The sequence below is a fragment of the Cnephaeus nilssonii genome (assembly GCF_951640355.1).
Source record: "Cnephaeus nilssonii genome assembly, chromosome: 5".
NCBI lineage: Eukaryota > Metazoa > Chordata > Mammalia > Chiroptera > Vespertilionidae > Cnephaeus > Cnephaeus nilssonii.
In genome coordinates, this window is record NC_137076.1 from 70,913,662 (window position 1) to 70,931,307 (window position 17,646).

The 17,646-nt window shown below is 58.0% G+C and overlaps 2 protein-coding genes across 6 annotated transcripts in view; both read left to right on the forward strand.

The window, feature by feature from the left end:
- COL23A1 (collagen type XXIII alpha 1 chain) overlaps positions 1 to 11,160 on the forward strand; it is a 259,993-nt gene extending 248,833 nt beyond the window's left edge. The window contains exons 16-29 of the mRNA XM_079771649.1: positions 733 to 810; positions 2,369 to 2,413; positions 3,044 to 3,088; positions 3,984 to 4,073; positions 4,869 to 4,931; positions 5,259 to 5,315; positions 5,583 to 5,609; positions 6,598 to 6,660; positions 6,745 to 6,798; positions 6,969 to 6,995; positions 7,480 to 7,533; positions 7,791 to 7,877; positions 9,674 to 9,712; positions 10,131 to 11,160. Of these exons, the coding sequence (XP_079627775.1) occupies positions 733 to 810; positions 2,369 to 2,413; positions 3,044 to 3,088; positions 3,984 to 4,073; positions 4,869 to 4,931; positions 5,259 to 5,315; positions 5,583 to 5,609; positions 6,598 to 6,660; positions 6,745 to 6,798; positions 6,969 to 6,995; positions 7,480 to 7,533; positions 7,791 to 7,877; positions 9,674 to 9,712; positions 10,131 to 10,133 (732 nt within the window). The 3' untranslated portion in view covers positions 10,134 to 11,160. The remainder of the gene's footprint in view (positions 1 to 732; positions 811 to 2,368; positions 2,414 to 3,043; positions 3,089 to 3,983; positions 4,074 to 4,868; positions 4,932 to 5,258; positions 5,316 to 5,582; positions 5,610 to 6,597; positions 6,661 to 6,744; positions 6,799 to 6,968; positions 6,996 to 7,479; positions 7,534 to 7,790; positions 7,878 to 9,673; positions 9,713 to 10,130) is intronic.
- A 3,591-nt stretch (positions 11,161 to 14,751) lies between these two features.
- Positions 14,752 to 17,646, forward strand: part of PHYKPL (5-phosphohydroxy-L-lysine phospho-lyase) — a 29,458-nt gene continuing 26,563 nt past the window's right edge. For 4 of the 5 annotated variants that reach the window (XM_079770108.1, XM_079770105.1, XM_079770106.1 and 1 more), the window contains exons 1-3: positions 14,752 to 14,853; positions 15,734 to 15,852; positions 16,844 to 17,003. In XM_079770108.1, the coding sequence (XP_079626234.1) occupies positions 14,789 to 14,853; positions 15,734 to 15,852; positions 16,844 to 17,003 (344 nt within the window). In that variant the 5' untranslated portion in view covers positions 14,752 to 14,788. Of the gene's footprint in view, positions 14,854 to 14,883; positions 15,158 to 15,733; positions 15,853 to 16,843; positions 17,004 to 17,646 lie in introns of those variants that run through there. The other variant, XM_079770109.1, reaches the window with a different exon arrangement.

Consider the following 17,646-nt stretch of genomic DNA (forward strand, 5'->3'; position numbering starts at 1 on the left):
GCAAGGGGCTGGCCACAGGCCTGAACCAGCGTGTTCGTGGCCGCTCGCTCTTCTCCAAGCAGAGCGGTGCCCGGGTGGGGCGGGGAGGTGCAGAGGGTGGGGACAGGGCCAGCAGCCACGTGCTCACTTGTGTGGACACCCGCAAGTGGAGACACATACCCGTGGCCACAGGCTCGGGTGGTGTGTGCTCCTACCAGGAATGAATGGGCATGTCGGTGCCTGGGTGTGCGCAGCCTCTCCCAGAGGTTGGGAAACCAAGGCACAGGCCTACACGGTGTCTCGGAGGGGTTGGGTGTCTTTGTTTGTGTTTGTATTTGTTTGTTTGCCGACATTTAAAAACCTGGACAACATCACATCAAATTAGGCTTTCCACTGTCCCTCGAGAATTCAGGGCTGGGGCCTCCGTGGGCCTCGGTTCCCACATGAAAGCCGAGTGCTGCCACCCCGATCCGGCGGGGCTTGTTCTTCAGTTGGCCCCAGGCCCCCTTTCCCTCCAGGTGCCCGCCTGGCTCCTACGCTGTTTTGTCAGTGAGCCTGGGTGCCAGCGCAGGGAACGCCAGGGGACCCAACCTGAGTACCAGCCCTGCTGGGCCCCCAGGTTACAGCTGAGCTGGGGCCCAGGACTGCATGTGGCCCCAGTTCCTGGGTTCTTTGGGTGACATACAGAGACGACTACCACTGCACCCGCCAATGGAGCTCCTCCCTGAAACCTTCCTCTTCTTCCCGCCTCAGGGTCCCCCAGGCCTCAAGGGTGAGCAAGGAGACACGGTGGTGATTGACTACGATGGCAGGATCTTGGATGCCCTTAAGGTAGCGTTCCTGGTGGACCAAATGCGCCTTGCTGTTCATTCCCTCCCTTTGTGCATTAATCCACACTGTGTACACAGGGGCCCCAACCTCACCAGGTGCTGTGCTGATACTGAGAGAGCTGCTGTGATGTGGCTCATGTGGCCCCGAGCTCCCTTGGGGTCAAAGCAACAAGGGGCAGGGGCAGAGCATTTCCTGTGTCCTGCCCCAGCAAGGCCTCCTGGGGCCTTCCCTGGGAACTCAGGCTAGAGGGCCGGGTCTTCTAATGACCATTGGCGGAGGATGAGAGTGGCCAGGCCCGCCCCAGAGCCTTGCTCGGGGGATGGAACCTGTGAGCCCTGCCCAGCAAACCTGGGACCCATAACCAGTGGAAGAGAGGTTGGGTGCCAGGGAAGGGAGCTGGGGTGAGGGAGGGACAGCCATCAGAGACCAGACTGGATGGCACCTAACCCCACCTGAGCTTCAGTTCCAGTTATTTCCCACAGGCCTCAGAGAAGTACCAGCTGATGGTAACTGTGGCCCACCAGGCCTGCATGGTGTGGTGTGGTATGACGTGGCCCGAGGGCGTGTACATGCATGGTGTGTCCCAGGCTGGCTAGGAGCTGCGTGAGAGAAGTTCTATGAGCACAGGGAGGCAGGGAGTACATTTTGGGTGCCAGGCTGGGAGGATGTCTCCATTGGATGGGCAGCAGGAAGCCGTAGCTGATTCTTTGAGCAGAGGGGCAATGCTAAAAATCACGTATTGGGGAATGGTGTGGAAGGTGAACAAAGTGGGTGTGGGGACAGCTGGAGGCAGGCAGGCCACCGGGAAGGTAGGTGCTGAGCGTGGGCCTAGAGGAGGGTGGGTGGACTGAAGGAAGATGTAAGACGGGACATCTCAATGGAGCCTCTAACAAGAAGGGAGTAGGTTGGTGAGAGGAGGTGGAGGACTGGAACTCTGGGAGCTGAGGGGCTGGGTGGGGTGCAGCCTTTGGGAGGGGACGTGAGTTTAGAGGGCGATGATGAGCCTTAGTGAGCAGGCAGCCTTCTGGAGGCCTAGGTCAAGATAGCAGCTTGGGACTCAGGTCAGACCTAGAGACTAAAGATGCCATCCCTTACCTGTGTGACCCAGGAACGCCCCGGGGCAGGAGACAACAGGCAACAGAGCTGATGGTCAGAGAGGTCACAGGAGAAGTAGAGAAGGCAGTGCTGGCCATTGTTGGGGATACGGTTTGGGGCTGGCATTGAATGACAGCTTCAGAGGCAATAGGGAGCGACAGCAGGATTTTGAGTAAGGCAGTGTTGTGAAGAAATCTAATTTTGGGGAAACAAGTTCTGAGGGCAGAGGGATTCTGAACTCTCCATGGCAGTGGACACTGTGATATCTGACCTGACGCTTGGTGCCTCCTCCCGGACTCCTTCAAGACCTGGGGCCTGACCTGGCCGGGTGGGAATCAGCTGCAGAAGGTCCTTGACCCAGCTGTAGCCCAGCTAAACAGAGACAGGCCCCCCGGGTGGAGGGGTGGACCAGCAGTGAGGGGGAGGCCCTGCTTAACACTGACCAGCCTGACTTTTCACACAGGGTCCTCCCGGCCCACCAGGGCCTCCAGGAATCCCCGGAGCCAAGGTCAGTACACATGCAGCTGTGTGGCCCCTCAAGCCCGTTGTCTCCAGAGCCCACCTGCCCCCTCTGCTTGTCGCCCCATGATCCAGCCTGGCCTCTAGAGGCTCAGAGAAAGGGGCTGCTTCCTAGCCAAGCAGGGTGCCTTCTCCCAGGCCCTAGTTACCCTGCACTCTGGGGAGTTTGATTCACATGTGGAAACCCATCAATTGGCCCCTCGTGACATCACCAGGTCCCATAGATGACATGGCCTTCCTATGGCCTGTGTGCATCATTACACCCTGCCCACCTGGCTCAGGAGAAAGAGCCCAAGACCGTGAAATCAGACAGGGTCTGGTTTCACCGTTGTCCCTGGGCTGTGTGGCCTGGAGCAAGTCATTTAACCCTTGGGGCCTCAGCTTCCAAAATGTAACCTACAGCCTGGGCTACGTCTGCCTGTAGGGGCTGAGGGCATGGAGGCGTGGAGGTGGCCGGCTCCCGGCACCTTGCTGGGCACCCAGCGGGTGCCTTCCTGGAGGTCTAACTGCAGGGACTTGACCAGGAACGGTGCGCTGGTTGGGGGCGGCAGCCTAGCCACAGATCCCTCTTGGGGACCATGGGACACTATAACCCCTCTTGCTGTCTGTTCCCTTCCAGGGTGAGCTCGGATTGCCCGGTGCCCCCGGAATCGACGGAGAGAAGGTCTCTGAGCCTTTCATTTTCTTGGTGATACTGGTGCCAGGTGTTGTCATGGTGTGTGTGTGTGTGTGTGTGTGTGTGTGTGTGTGTGTGTGTGTGTGTGTGCACGTGTGTACGTGTATGTGTACCGAGTTGGAGAACAAAATGTGCTACCTGTGTGCAATTCTGCAGCCTCACAGTGCCCCTTCATGGCTGGTTCTGCCCTTAGGCCTCGGGCAAGCTGCTCACTTTCTGGCAGCCTCTGCTCCTCATCCCCAGGCGAGGGTAGCAGCGGGCTGTTGTGAGGGTTAAATAACTGTGTGTGGAAAACACTTAGAGCAGTGCCCGGTGCCATGTAGCAAAGAGTCTTCGAATGTGAGCTAATAGCATTAGTGTCACTATCAGTACCATGGTAAGTACACACGTGTGATCCTACGTAGACACCACAGTGCCCAATGGTGTCACGTGACATTTGTGTGTGTTTGTAGCACCGGGTCCCTAGTGTGTGGCACATCATGGAGGTTACACAAGTGGTGGAGTGAGGGAATGCAGAGGTTGGAAGGTGATTCTGTCGATGGTGGGTTGGCTGTAGGGGTTGGGGCTCCCATCTCTGGCTCCTGAGAGGTAAGCACAGGGTTGACCTGGAACCCCATAGTGCCCCCTCGTGGCTGCCCAGGCCCACGTGCTCCACTCCCTCCACCTCCACCCGCCCTGCACCCCTGTGTGCAGTGAGGCAGGTGTCGGGGTGCCCTCTTCCTACCTCTGTCCAGGCCCCTCGGTGCATTTGTCACCTGGGCTGGAGGCGGGGTCCCACAATGAGGAAGTAGGGGTCTGGCCTGAACAAAGCTCCGGGACCTGTCCGTCGGGGAAGGAGAATGCCTGCTGAGCCGCACTGACCCCTTGTTCCTGTGGCTTTCAGGGTCCCAAAGGACCAAAAGGAGACCCAGGAGAGGCTGGGCCAACTGGGCCCAAAGGGGAAGCCGGTGAAATGGGCCTGTCCGGCCTCCCGGTAAGTGGCTGGGTGGGCCCACCTACCCTACTTGCCCCCCGTGGGGTCCCAAAGTGAACGTGTGCCTGCTGGCAGGGGGCCCTGCAGCCTCAGCCCAGCCGGGGCCATAGGGCAGAAAGGAAGCCGACGCCCCGCCCACGTGCTCAGACTCCCCGAGCCCCCATTGCAGGGCCTGCTGCTTCTCCCGCGGCCACTGAGAGGTGAGATAAGGAGGCCCTGCCCGCGGAAGTGCGTTGGCGGTGGTTAGGCCGCGGCTCTGGCTGCCTGCGTTGGCATCCTGTTTCATTGCTTACTGACTAGAACCCTGTACAAGCAACCTAACCCCCGGGGCCTCGGTTTCCCCGCCTCTAACATGGGGGTGATCATTTCCCACTACGTGAGGGAACAGCCAGCTCTGAGAATGGTGGCTGGCGTGCAAAAGTACCTGCTGTCACCACCATTGTCATGTTGATAGTTGGTCTTGGCGTGGATGGACTGGAAAAGCCGACAGGCTGAGCAGCTACCAGGGGCCACCACTTCATGTCCATTGTCCATCCATAGGCTCGCCCAGCGAGAGAGGTAGCGCTGGGGCTGAACCAAGGTGCTGCCTGGGCCACAGGAAAACCGCCACGTGTACCGCTGCGCTCTGCTTTCTGAATGCCCGTTGATCTAGGGAAACTATTTTAAGCTGCACTGGCCAACCTGGCACGTCTCCGCTGATGCAAGCCTTGTGGGGGAGGAAAGGGGAGGTACTGCTCACCGTGGGTGGTGATCTGGTGATGGACATAAACGGTTCAAGGTCATCCTGTCCTACAGGGTGCCCACGGCCCCAAGGGGGAGAAGGGAGAGCCGGCACCTGACAGCCTATCGGAGAGCCTGGTAAGGGGGATTGCTGAATTCCAGGGTCTCCCCGCAATGCCCAGCCCAGGCCAGCTGGAGGCCCAAGTCTTGGAACAGCAGGGCCACCTGGCCTGACCACACCTAGGGTAGCAGGGGAGGGGGAACCTCAGGTGTCCTCCACCTAAGGCCCATCTGAGAACCCAAATGCCAGCGCTGGGCCCCCCACAAGGTGGGGGGAGCAAGAAGCAATGGCTCAGGGCCTGGTGTCCAGGGAGTGTTCCTCCAACACGACCCATGAGCTCAAGTGTGGGTGGGTGAGGGATGACGAGGCAGTTTGTAACTAATCCACGTCTGACCCTTTCCTAGGCCCAGATCATAGTGGAGCCAGGGCCCCCCGGCCCTCCTGGTCCCCCAGGCCCCATGGTAAGAATGTTTAGCTTGAAGCAGCTGGGATGAGAAAAGGGTGGTGGGCCCAGTCCTAGGAGCTGTGACTGGGGAGGGCAGAATTCCTTGCGGGGGAGGGGACATGTCAGACAAGGAGGGCGGAGCCAGAATCTGGGCTTGCATGCCCCCCCTTCCCCCACCCCACCCCCCAAGGTCAAGGCCACAGAAGCCAGTGAGTGGCCTGCAAGCCTTCGTGACCACTCCAAGAGGGCCCTGGCCCTGATCTGCTCTCTCCTCCTCCTCCAGGGGCTTCAGGGAATCCAGGGTCCCAAGGTGAGTCTGGGGCGTGGGTGAAACCCCCCTACCTGCTGCAGACTCACAGCCTGACAGTTTCAGAAAGCCTTGCTAATGGGGCGAGTGAGGGCCCCACGCTTGGCCTCAGACCAGCCCTGCATCTTCCCAGGGCCTGGATATTCTGAGTCCCCTAAGGCTGGTGCCCCTCATGCCCACACTTGGGGATCTGTTCTTACCCCTTCTCCTCCTGCCTGGGCCCCAGTCCACTGCTTTCCCCCCTCACTGTTTCTCCCCTTTCTCTGTACCTCCCCCCTCATTGCCACTTCCCCTTCTGCCCTCCGCGTGCACATCTGTCTCTCAACTGCCCACAGCCTTGACATGAAGTCTTGGGTTTGGTGTGTATGTCATAATGTTGTATCCTCTGCCCTTAAATTAAAACCATAGTGTGGCCTGCCAGTGTGCCCTGCCCCAGGAGCCACACAGGGGGGAGGCAGCTGGCCTCACTGTTTGCCCTCCCCTGAGGGAGCCCATCTCTGCTTCCCCAGCTCAGAGGCCAACTTGAGGACTCAGAGTCATGGACTCCCAGAGCTGAGTGGGCCGAGCATGTGGCCGGCCAGATGTGCTGCTTCTGGCTCTTCCTTGTCCCAAGGCCTCCCCAGATTATGTGCAGAAGAGGCAGACGCTGTCAGGGATGGAGCTCAGAAACTCAGTTGGTAGTCAGTCCTGCCACTTGCTTGCTATGCGGGTCCATCCCTGCCCCCTCTGTGCCTCTCCTTCCTCATCTGTGAAATGGGTGTAACCACAACCACCTACCATGAGGACTCAGGAAGCCCAAGTGCAGGAAAAGGTAAAATGCTCACACCGCAGCTCATTCTGATTATTTGCACAGAAAAGAACCCGGGCCAGACCTGACAGAGCCTGGAATCTGTCCCTCTGCCCTGCACACTGGGCCCCCACAGGCCCAAAGACTTCCTGGCCTTCCATCTGTCTGACCCCTTCCCCCTGACTGTGTCCCCTTCCCTTCCAGGGCTTGGATGGCGCGAAGGGAGAGAAGGGCGAGTCAGGGGAGAGAGGCCCCGGCGGCCCGCCTGTGAGTGACATGAGCCCTGTTTGTCGTTAGAGGTGCTGATTCCTGTAACCATCACGCCTCTTAATTCATTCCTTTCTCATCCAGGGGCCAGCTGGTCCGCTGGGCCTTATTGGGCTGCCAGGAACCAAAGGAGAGAAGGTAACCACTTTTTTTAATGCCCCCAACTATGGCTGCACGCTGTGGTGTCACTCGGCCCTGGGGGTTCAACCCCCGCACTTCAGGGCCCGAGTTCAGGCTTGTGGACAAGTTACAGGGCTGACATTCCCAGCAGCTATGCTCCCTCCCACTGCCTCTTTCTCTCTCCTCAGGGCAGACCCGGGGAACCAGGACTAGATGTAAGTATCTCACCATGCACTGTGATCAGGTCCTCCTGTGTGTAGCTTTTGCCCTCATGCTGCACGTACAATAGCATGATCTGGTTGGCTTGGGTGTAACCCCCTTTCCCACAGCTGGGACTACAACTGCCTGGTTTCCATCGATGACAAGGGTCGGGAGAAGAAGACAACTGGACTCAGGGAGGTAGTCAGGGCAGAGCTAAAGACTCCATGGCCACAGCTGCCAGGTGTCATCTCAAAGCCACACCCACCTGTTCGGCCTGGCAAACTGCTGGGGCGTCCATCCACAGACTCCCACAGGGTTCTACTTCAGAGGAAGCAGGGCTGGTGTCCTAAAGGCACGCATTTCCCTACATCGGCCTGCCTAGGAGTTGGGACTGGGCCCGTTGGTACCATGGATATGGAGGGAGGGGCAGAGATGGACAGATAAGAGAAGAAAACCTCAAACCTCATTTTCAGGTTTAACCTTTAATCCCCTTGTCAGGGTTTCCCTGGACCCCGAGGAGAGAAAGGCGACCGGAGTGAACGTGGAGAGAAGGTAGGTTAGGCGGAGAGAAAGTAGGGGCAGCTGGAGAGGAGATGGGGCAAGAGCACAGAGGAGGGAGGCAGGTGAAGAGGAGGGAAGAGGCGGATAGGACATGGGAGGCAAGAAGCAGGCAGAGAGAGGCGGGTGAGCAGGTGGAAGCTGGGATGGGGGCAGCAGGGCAGGGTGGCTGCCAGCCCATCTCTCAGAGGTGCTGGAGGCATCCTGGGCATGGCAGCCATGGCCATACCCCCATCTCCCTTCTTGTGCAGGGGGAGCGAGGCGTCCCCGGCCGGAAAGGAGTGAAGGGCCAGAAGGGCGAGCCGGGACCGCCAGGCCTGGACCAGCCATGCCCTGTGGTACGTGTCAGAGCAGGAGGGAAGCCCCAACCAAGGTCTTTGCCGCCTCCTGCAGCATCTTCATGTCATCTTTGCCTACACTGCCAGGGCCACCATCACTGTCACTCCCATCACAGAGGGCCCTCTTGCTCTAGTCCTGACCCCACCATGGGTGCAACTTGAGACCCATCTCCTCTATAGAAAGGGAGACACCCCCCCCCCCCCAGGGCAGAGTCTGTTTCCGGAATCACTGCCCCTCTTCACTCCACTTCCTTGTCCATAAAGGAGGTTGGGACCGCCCTTACCTCTCTGGGTATCTGTCCCATCCGGGAGAAGGCTTTTCTGCCTGGCTGGCCCCATGCTGTCCCCCTGCCCCTCCCCCGAGTTCCCCAGACCTCTCCCTTCCCTGCTCCCACAGCCTCCTCCTTTCCTGCTGTGTCACCACAGCCCCTGATGGCCCACCCGACCCAGGGCCTAAAATAACCAAAATTCAGTTTCCTTTGTCTAGAAGACAGCAGAGGTTACACGTCAAACTATTTCAGTGGAGCTCAGAAAAGACAGGGAAACGAAACAGCTGAGTCTCCATCCTAAACCTGACCAGATGTTCATACCTGGCCCCCCTTGCCAGGGGCATGGGGAGAGGCCACCTACCAAAGGGAGGTCAGGGCCGGGGACCCCCAGAGGCCCCCCCAGAGGCCCAGTCCTCTGACCTTGAGTGAGTCACTTAGCCCCCTGGTCCTCAGTCTCCTCTCGGGACAGTGGGGTGCTGGCCCACCCTCAGATGGCCTTGAAGAGCAATGAGGAAAAGACCTGAAGACCTGAGCAGTGAGCACAGGCAGAAAGTACCGAGGACAGCAGGGAGCAGGTGGCCCTGCAGCGCTAGCCCCTGGGCCGAGACTTCCTTCCAAGTCATGAAGTCTTTGTCTTTGAAACAGGAAAATCCTAAATGCGGAGGCAAGCGAGGGGCACCGGGCTCGAGGGGCCCGGCGAGGGGCAGCGGGCCCTGCCCTGCGGTACATGGTCTGGCCTGCTGTGTGCTGTGCTGTGCTGGCATCTGCCCCGCTTCCCCGATCCTGCCTGCCTCCTCCCACCACCCTCAGGCCCCAGCCTGTGCCCCTGCTACATGCATGTCCGTGTGTCTTGGACAGAGTGAAGTGTTTTTGCCCAAGGGTCCCCCAGGGACTATGGATCAGCCTTTGTCCCTCTCCAGTCCCCCATCTTCCAGGCCACTTGAGGACCATCTCCCACAACCCCCCACTTGTGTCTGATTGCTGAGCAGTCATGGCTGCTGCTTCCAGACAACCCCCTGCCCAGGTTCCACCCTGCTGGCCTCCTCCTGACCCCCGGGGCTCAGATCCAGACACAGAGACCAGGATGGGCCACACAGAAGGGGATCCCACTTCCTGAACTGTCCGTATCCTCTTCAATTCCTGAAAACTCTCAGGCCCTCGGGGTGAGGGTCTAAAATCACTGTCATGGCCACCAGGTCATGGTCATTAGGCCGGGTCCTCCCCCTAATCAGCAGATGTACAGCATGAGCCCAGCACTCCAGGGTCCTCCCGGTTCTGCCCCCTGCACAGGTGTCCCAACAAAGCCCCAGGAGATGCACTCAGGACAAGTGCAGTGAGGAGTGGTCGGTTCCGTGCCTGGATCACCTGGATGGACAGGGCAGGCATTCGGGTCATATTTCAATGGGCTCCAGCAACCTCACATGGCAGCTCCCTGGGCTGTACATCCCTTCACCCAGGGCAAGAGTGTGCCAGGGTAGAGAGCTGACCAGCCCTTGCCCCCATCACTGAAACCTTCTTCCTTTCCAGGGCACTGACGGGCTGCCCGTGCCTGGCTGCTGGCATAAGGTACCTTGTAGGGAAGTCTCCAGGACAAGCAGGGAGAAGTTGGGGGACAAGAGGGGCCTGGGGGTGGGCCTCTGCAGCTCCCTACAGTGACTGAATAGCCAGGTGTCCCTGTCACGAGCCTAGTTTTGACTCTCCCGTCGTGTGACCTGAGGCTTGGGGCCATAATCCTGGGTGATTATGCACAGCCCACCCTTGGCTGCATGGGGCTCACTCAGTATCTGGCCCAGCCAGTGCCAAGCCATCAGCGCCCCGTGGGACTTTGTCCAGACTGCCCCCCCCCCGCCCCCCTGAGAAGGGGTAGAAGCCAGGAGCCTGGGACTAGGGGAGGGGGGCTGCCAGTTCCTGGGGAAACGGGCAGGACGGATGAGGTCCAGACCTCATGGCCCCTCCTCACCTCAGTCTTTCTCTCCTTTTCCAGTGATCAGTGCCCAGCTCACCGCCTGTACAGATCCATGTGGACATTTTTAATTTTTGTAAAAACAAAACAGTAATATATTGATCTATTTTCATGGGATGCACTGCCTGTGGCTTTTAACCTTTGAGCATGTGCCCGGCCCAGGCCCAGAGCAATCAGCATGTGAAGCTGACGGGAACGTGGACAGGCCAATCAGGGAGCTGTGTGCTTGAGGGGCGACCACAGGATTTGGTGCCTGGCTCAGATGAAGCTGCAAAGATGCCGTGTTGGGCCTTCAGTCCCCTGATTAGCAGAGAGTCTGGCTGCCCAGCTGCCCTACAAGAGCCTGCCCCCTGAAGCTCCAGAGCCCTTTGGGGGGGCCCCTGGGGCATGGACCGCCCTGCAGCTGCTCCAGGCCTCTTCAGCCAGAGCCAGCTGCTCACCCTCCTGGACCCTGGGTTCACCAGGGAAGGACAAGACTCCTACCCAGCACTTGCAGCTGGGTACCGGGAGCTGTAGAAAGCACCCCACGCAGGTCTAGCTCTCACCAAGTTCATTAGGCCTCAGGAAGCCAGCCTGTTTGAGAACACATGTCCTCTGGCCAGGAGTATAGGCCAAGCACTGTGATCGCTGCCACATGGACCCAATTGCCGGGAGCCCCATGGTGCCCAAGTGTGGAGGATGGCAAGGCCTATGCTGGAGTGGCTGCTGCTTCCTGTCTGTCCCCGCCACCCCAGAGCAGGGGTGTGATGAGACTTTGCCCGCCGGAGGAGATGGGCCTCTAGCTCAGAGCTTGGGTCTCACTGTCCCCAGTCTCCCACCCAGGAGAACTCCGGTCAGCTAGCCGAAAGTGGTCTTCCGGTGAACTGTGCAGATGAAGAGAATCCCGGTGTGGTTCCAGCTGGCCTGAGCAGGGGGCCTGCGACCTGAGCGTCGGCGCTCTAAGGAAAGGCTTCCCCACCTCTGACAAAGGTCCCCAGCCACCAACTCTGGCCCAGCTACTTGCCTCCCCTCTCTGTGTAGATAGGTATTGCTGTGTGTAATAAACCATGAATTTGTGTCTGGTTGAGCCTGTCCTTGCAGACTTCCCCGGGGCACCTCTGGCTAAGGTTTCAGCCTGGCCATTGCAAAGTGGGGAGGGACAGAAACCAGAGAAAGCCACCCCAGAAACCAGAGGAAGTAGCTCAGGGTCATGGGGTTAAGTTTGGAAGACACAGACACAAGGCCTAGTCCTGCCACGTACCAGCTGAGCCTTCTGGACGGTCACATCACTGAGCCAGTGACCAGTGACTGCTACATAGAAAATCACCCCAAAACTTGTTGCCTTAAAATAATGATCCTTTATATTTCTCTCTTACAGTTCTGAGGTTAATGGGCTCAGTGGGGTGGTTGTGGCTCACACTCTCCCACACCTGGTAGCTGATGCTGGGAGGTCAGATGACCAGAACACCTATCCGTCAGGGTCTGGCTCCTCATGCTGAATTCCAGGAGTGAATGTTCCATGGTGAACCAGGCGGGAGCTGTGTCACCTTTTATGGCCAAGCCTCAGAAGTCATATGGTGTCACTTCCTGCCACAATCAGTGGTAACGTTTTCAAGGGAGAAGTGGCAACATCATAGTTTAAGGAGAAAATGTAAGGTAGCTCTTGTTGCAGCCCTCTTAGAAAATTCAGCCTGCCACCTCATCTATAAAAAGGGACAGTGATGCCCACACTCTGACTGTGGTTAATGAGGACCAACTGCGTGGAATACAAGAACTCAGGGCAGGGCAGGCCCCTGCAGCTCCCATGATTCTGAATTCTCGCTCTCTTCCCCACTCCAAGACCAAGCAAGGGCCATAGTCTTGCAAAGCATTTCTACATTGTTTATTCCAGCTGGTCCTTAAAACAACCCTGAGAGGGGGACCCAGCAAATATGCCCATTTCGCAGATGACAAAACCAAGCACATCTGGGGTGGTATACTAGTAGACAAGGCCTGCAGGACAGCATCTTGGGCCTTCTCCCTCCAAGGACTGAGGCCTAAGGAGGGCCATGGTCTGAGTAGTCCCCTGGCCCCGACTATGTGGCCTCCTCACTAAGCAGAAGAGGCCCAGCCCTACACCAGCTGAGGAGGAGGAATGTGTCAAGTCCGCACCTCTGTCTCCCTCAATGGCTGGCGGTAAGTGGCAGGCCCACTGCTCAGCCAGTCGTCTTGGTCACCAGGGAAGCCGGTAGTGTGAAAAGGAAGAGACACACAGTGGGGCTGTGATGACTGATGGACATCACAAGCTGTCCAAGTGTCCTCTGGCATGCCAGCATAACCTCACAAATCTGCACTCTACAGTTCGTAAATTCACTCCTCCCTCCACTCAGGTACCTCATGGATCCCCCCCACCTGTGAAGGAGGGAGCCTAAGTGATTCATGTCACTATTTCCATTTTACATGTGGGGAAACTGAGGCTCTAAGGGAGTAGCCCTCTGCCTAGGGATAAACAACCAGGATTGCTTTTCTGAAATTGCTTGTCAGGGCCCAGAGTCTGCTAGGCAGCACCATGCTGCTGGGTGATTGGTGGGCAGATCCTCTTAGAAGCCACGTGTGGCCCCTTCCTCAGACACCAGAGGAGGTCCCTTTCTTGCTCCTTTAGGGCAAGGTCATTATGGCCCACTGCTGCCCCCTTCTGGCCTCACACAGTATATCCTCAGGTCTGCAAACTTCTAATTTTAGAGGGTACAGATTGCTCCAAGAGCTTGGAGTGGGGAGCAGAGGCTAGAGAAAATGACTTGCTCGAGGTCCCAGATGAGACATGGGTGAGTGCCCTGCCCCACAACAGAGCATCAAGGACCAAGGGTTTCGCATCTCCCTGACAAGAACTACCCCCTTCCAGAAGAAAGGAAGCACATTTATTGAGCCCCACTGTGTGCCATGGCAGCTAAACTAATCACAAAAATTACCACCCCATGAGAGGAGTAGGGTTTCCCTCCTCCTGATCCCTAGGATACTACATGGGATGGTTTGGGGTGTCACAATGACTGGGAGATACTCCTCGAATTCAGTGGGCAGGGCTAGGGATATCAAACATCTGAAAGGCATGGACAGTCCCGTCCCATGATGAATCATCGCAATGAGAACGCCAGTGCTGCCTGCATTGAGAAACACCATGCCCTAGGTTCAAATTTTGACTCAGCTACTTCCTCCTATTCCCTGCCCTCTTGGCCTCCAATGGCCCCCAGAAGGCTGGGCATGAAATAATAGTTAGAGGAGTGCTTAGCCTGGGGCCAGAGGCAGAAATGAGTGGGCTTTTCTGAGCAGGAAGGAGAGGCTTCCTGGTGTTGACCTGCCCCTTGGCCCAGGAAATGGCCCAGTTGGGAGCTTGACCTCCAACTGATTTGCCACCTGACCCTGAACATCTGGAGAGTGAGTGAGATGAGGACTGGCTGCAATATTCTCACCCTCAACCCTGAGACTAAAAAAGCCCTGAGCCAACCTAACTTCTCTGAGCTGCCCTGGGCCACAAGACAGAGGTTCATTTTTGGGCTCAAGACAGGGCCAAAGATGAACCCCAAAGGGTTGCCTGTGGCCTGTACTTCTTTTCTGAGGGTCAAAGCCCCCTCCCCTGTATGTGGGAAGAATTTTTGGTTAATTTGGGGGGAATTTTGTTTTCAATCATACATAAGGTTCAATTCAGCTTTACAGTTAAAAGTAAGAAACTCTATCCCGTTTAGAAGATGAAAAGTTCTGGAGGTGGATGGTGGTATGGTTGCACAAAGTGAACGTACTGAATGCCACTTATACACTTAACGGTTAAAATGGTAAATTTTGTGTTATGTATATGTTTCCACAATAAAAGGGAAAAAGAAACTCCAAATATTCTTTAATAAATGCTCTAAAATAAACATTTTACATTTTTATGGGGGAAGAGATAAAGGAATCAGCGTTGAAGGAGCAAAGCAGAGAGCTGGAATCCCTTGTTCTAGGGTTCATCAAGGCAGAGTTTCTTTCCACCCCTCACTCCCAGGGGGCGTTTCCTCCCGCTCCCAGGGCTGGGAGCCAGGCCGGCCTGCGCTGCACACTTGCGGTGTGTGAGAGCCAAGTCCTTTCCCGTTCCGGGCCTCGGCGTCCTGGCCACGTGCTTACTATGAGGCTCAGGAGTCCTCCCAACTCTCCTGCTGCCTAAACACTGGATGACTCCGTTAGCACGGACACAGCTCGCGGTCACCGGCCTGGAGTCCCAGCAAACACTCACGGCGCATCCCAATTTATGCACCGGGAAGGCGACTCAGTTACTGAATCCGGAGCCCCGATCCCGCTAGGGGAGCAGCGGCGAACGCACCTGGGGACCGCTCCCGCGCGGCGGTTTCCTTGGGGTGACCTGGCTGCGGGAAGCCTGCCAGGCTCGTTCCCCGAAAGAATTTACGAACCTGAAACGGGCCGCGGGAGGGGCGGCGCCGCGGCGGGGCGGGGCGGGGCGAGGCCGCAGAGGGGAAGGGCGGGGCCACGGCGGGCGGGGCCACGGCGGGCGGGGCCACGGCGGGCGGGGCCACGGCGGGCGGGGCCACGGCGGGCGGGGCCACGGCGGGCGGGGCCACGGCGGGCGGGGCCACGGCGGGCGGGGCCACGGCGGGCGGGGCCACGGCGGGCGGGGCCACGGCGGGCGGGGGCGGGGCAAGGGAGGGGCGGGGCCGTCCGCGCACCGGCCCGGCGTCATGGCCGCGGACCCCGACCCGCACGGGAAGGGTGCGACGCTGGCGCGGAGGCGGCGGCTGCTCAGGTAAGGCGACGGCGGCGCGGGTGGCGCGCACGCACGACCCGCTTGTCCTGCGCGAAGCCGGCGGGCCAGCCCCGCTTCCTAGTCTCCGAGCCTCGGCCCTGCGGGCAGCTGCTTCCCCTCGGCCCGCCCTGCGACTCCGGGCCCGAGCCCCCCACACCCGCGGCCGAGGCCGAGCTCTTGGCCCCGTTTCCCCCGGAGAAGGCCTCTTGCCTGGCACCTGGGAGGACCTCGCCAGGGGCGGCCCGCTCCGAACCTGGGCCCTGGCCCGAGAGCGACCCATTAAGGGGCTGAAGTTCAGACGCAGGTGGGGTGGGCGGCGGTTCACCGGCGGCCGGAGAGAACCTGTGCGGGGACTCTTGGTGGGACGTGGGCGCGAGGCAGCCTCTGGCGGGAGCCTGGAGCTGGCAGCCAGCAGGGCAGCAGGGTAACCGGACTGACAGCCATTGAGGGTGGGCGTCCCCTCCCTCACACCCATCCCAGCAAAGAAACACTGCCCTGGGGAGCTCCATGGGTCTGGGGCGGTCACCATTTCCCGGGATTCGAGGATAGATTGGTGATGTGGACACATGCGGAAATGAATGAGGCCACGTAACTTTAACATGACTTAAGAAACAATTTATTTATTTATTTATTTATTTTAAGAAACAATTTAAGTTTTAGCAACTGCTTCCACACCCCCACCCCCACCCCCCGCCCCGCTTTTCCTCCTTTCCAGTCCTCACCTATGTGGGGGAACTGGAGGCAGGGAAGCAACACGGTGCCCTTCAAGCTCTTTTCGCCCTTTCCAGAAACTGGAAGGGGTGGGAGAAGCCTGTGATGGGTGGACTCTCCCTTCAGGCCTTCAGACATGGCTGTCCACTTTTTTTGCCTGTCTTCACAGCTCTTCCTGCAGACTCTTTTTTCCTGAGGATCCTATTAAGATTGTCCGGGGCCAAGGGCAGTACATGTATGATGAACAGGGAGCAGAATACATCGATTGCATCAACAATGTGGCTCACGGTCAGTACCATCACTCAGGCCGGCTGGGCAGGAGAGGAGGCCAAGGCTGCGAACCTGGTCCAAGGGTGATCCTGAGGTGCAGAAAGGTGTGGAGAACTGGGGTGGAGCTGAGCAGAAGAGGCCCAATCTTTCCGGTGTAGCTGTCGAAGTTTCCAAGTAGGAGCTGTGCTAAACCAGGCAGTAGTCAGAGACCCTTGTCTGGGCGTCCAGTTCCACTTGGGACTGATGGCAAGCTCAGAGGGCAGCAGTCCGTCCAGCCACGACCAGCAATGGTCTCCCCTGGCCAAGTGCTGGGGGTCATGGCAAGGCTTCAGCCCCAGGGACCATCTCCGGTCCTAGGGAAGAAAACTGAAGTAGGAATTCTGTTATCCAGATCGGGCGGCCAGAGCCAATGGGAGGAAAGTGAGTCTGACTGAGCAGGCACCTTGGAAGTTCATAAAGTAGAGGCTCTAGTCCCAGAACGCCTGGATTTATACCCTGCCCTTCACTTACTTGTAATTTTAGGCAAGTTTCTTAACCTCTGTTCCTCATCTGCAAAATAGACATGATAATGGCAAGTATCCACCTGAGAGTGTTTTGGAGGATTAACTGAGTTAATTCTTGTAATTTGCTTTGCATGTGCCTGGCACCTGGCGAGCTCCCAACACATGTTTGCAGTTAGCATCATCTTGGGCTGTTATTACCTCCAGCCCCCTCTGACTGATGAGGTCAAGCCCTCAGACAGACACTCCCATCCCCCTCCATGTAGCACACCACCTCCCACCAAAGTCGTGGGTTTCTAAATAGGGTTTCCGCCAGAATCCGTCCTCAGTCTCCCTTTCCAGAACTGGCATGTGTCTCCTGCCTCTGCCTTCAGGCTCCCCTCTTCCCTCTCCACCTCTTCCTCCAATACTGTGTCTTCCCTGACTGGGTTTACAGATTGGGGATGGGGGAGGGCTGGAAGGATAGGATGAGCAGAGTCAGCTGTGTGATGGAGGTGGCCCTCTTCCAGTTGGGCACTGCCACCCTCTCGTGGTCCAAGCAGCACATGAACAGAACCAGGTGCTCAACACCAACAGCCGATACCTGCACGACAACATCGTGGATTTCGCACAAAGGCTGTCGGAGACCCTGCCAGAGAAGCTCTGTGTGTTTTATTTCCTGAATTCTGGGTAAGTGCACTGCAGCTGGCCCCCTCGCAAGGTGAAGAGAGTTGCTCACCGGTGAGCAGCATAGTGTAGCCGACCGAGTGCGGAACGAAGGAAGGCCCCGGCCAGAAGGCCTGCTCAGCCCTGATTGCCAGCCAGGCCTAGGGACCCCACAAATTTCGTGCACCGGGCCTCTAGTAGGATATAACAAGGCATAGAAGCAGACCTGGCCTGCTCTGAGAGGACTAGGAAAGGCTTCCCTGAAGAAGTGATATTAGACTAAGAGCTGACTAGGAGATGAAGAGATGAGGAGGAAGGGTGCCGCCCACTCCATCGTAAGTGTTCCTATCAAGGTTGATTACCGCACAGAACAGCCTGTGCAAAGGCTCTGCAGCAGAAGAGGCATGGTACCCAGCGCACTGGAGGAACTATAAGGCAGCCCGTGAGGGAGGGGAGAAGGTGAGCAGGCACTGGGGAGGGAGACAGGGCCCATCATCCTGGACCTTATCAGCCAAATAAAGAATCTTTTTATCCTAAGAGCATTGGGAAGTCAGAGGATTTTGATCAGGCAGGTGATGTCATCAGGGCTGGTGGAGAGCGAGAATGGACACCATTAAGTGCCATTTCAGCAGCCAGGTGACAGGTGATGGCAGCTCACACTAGAAGT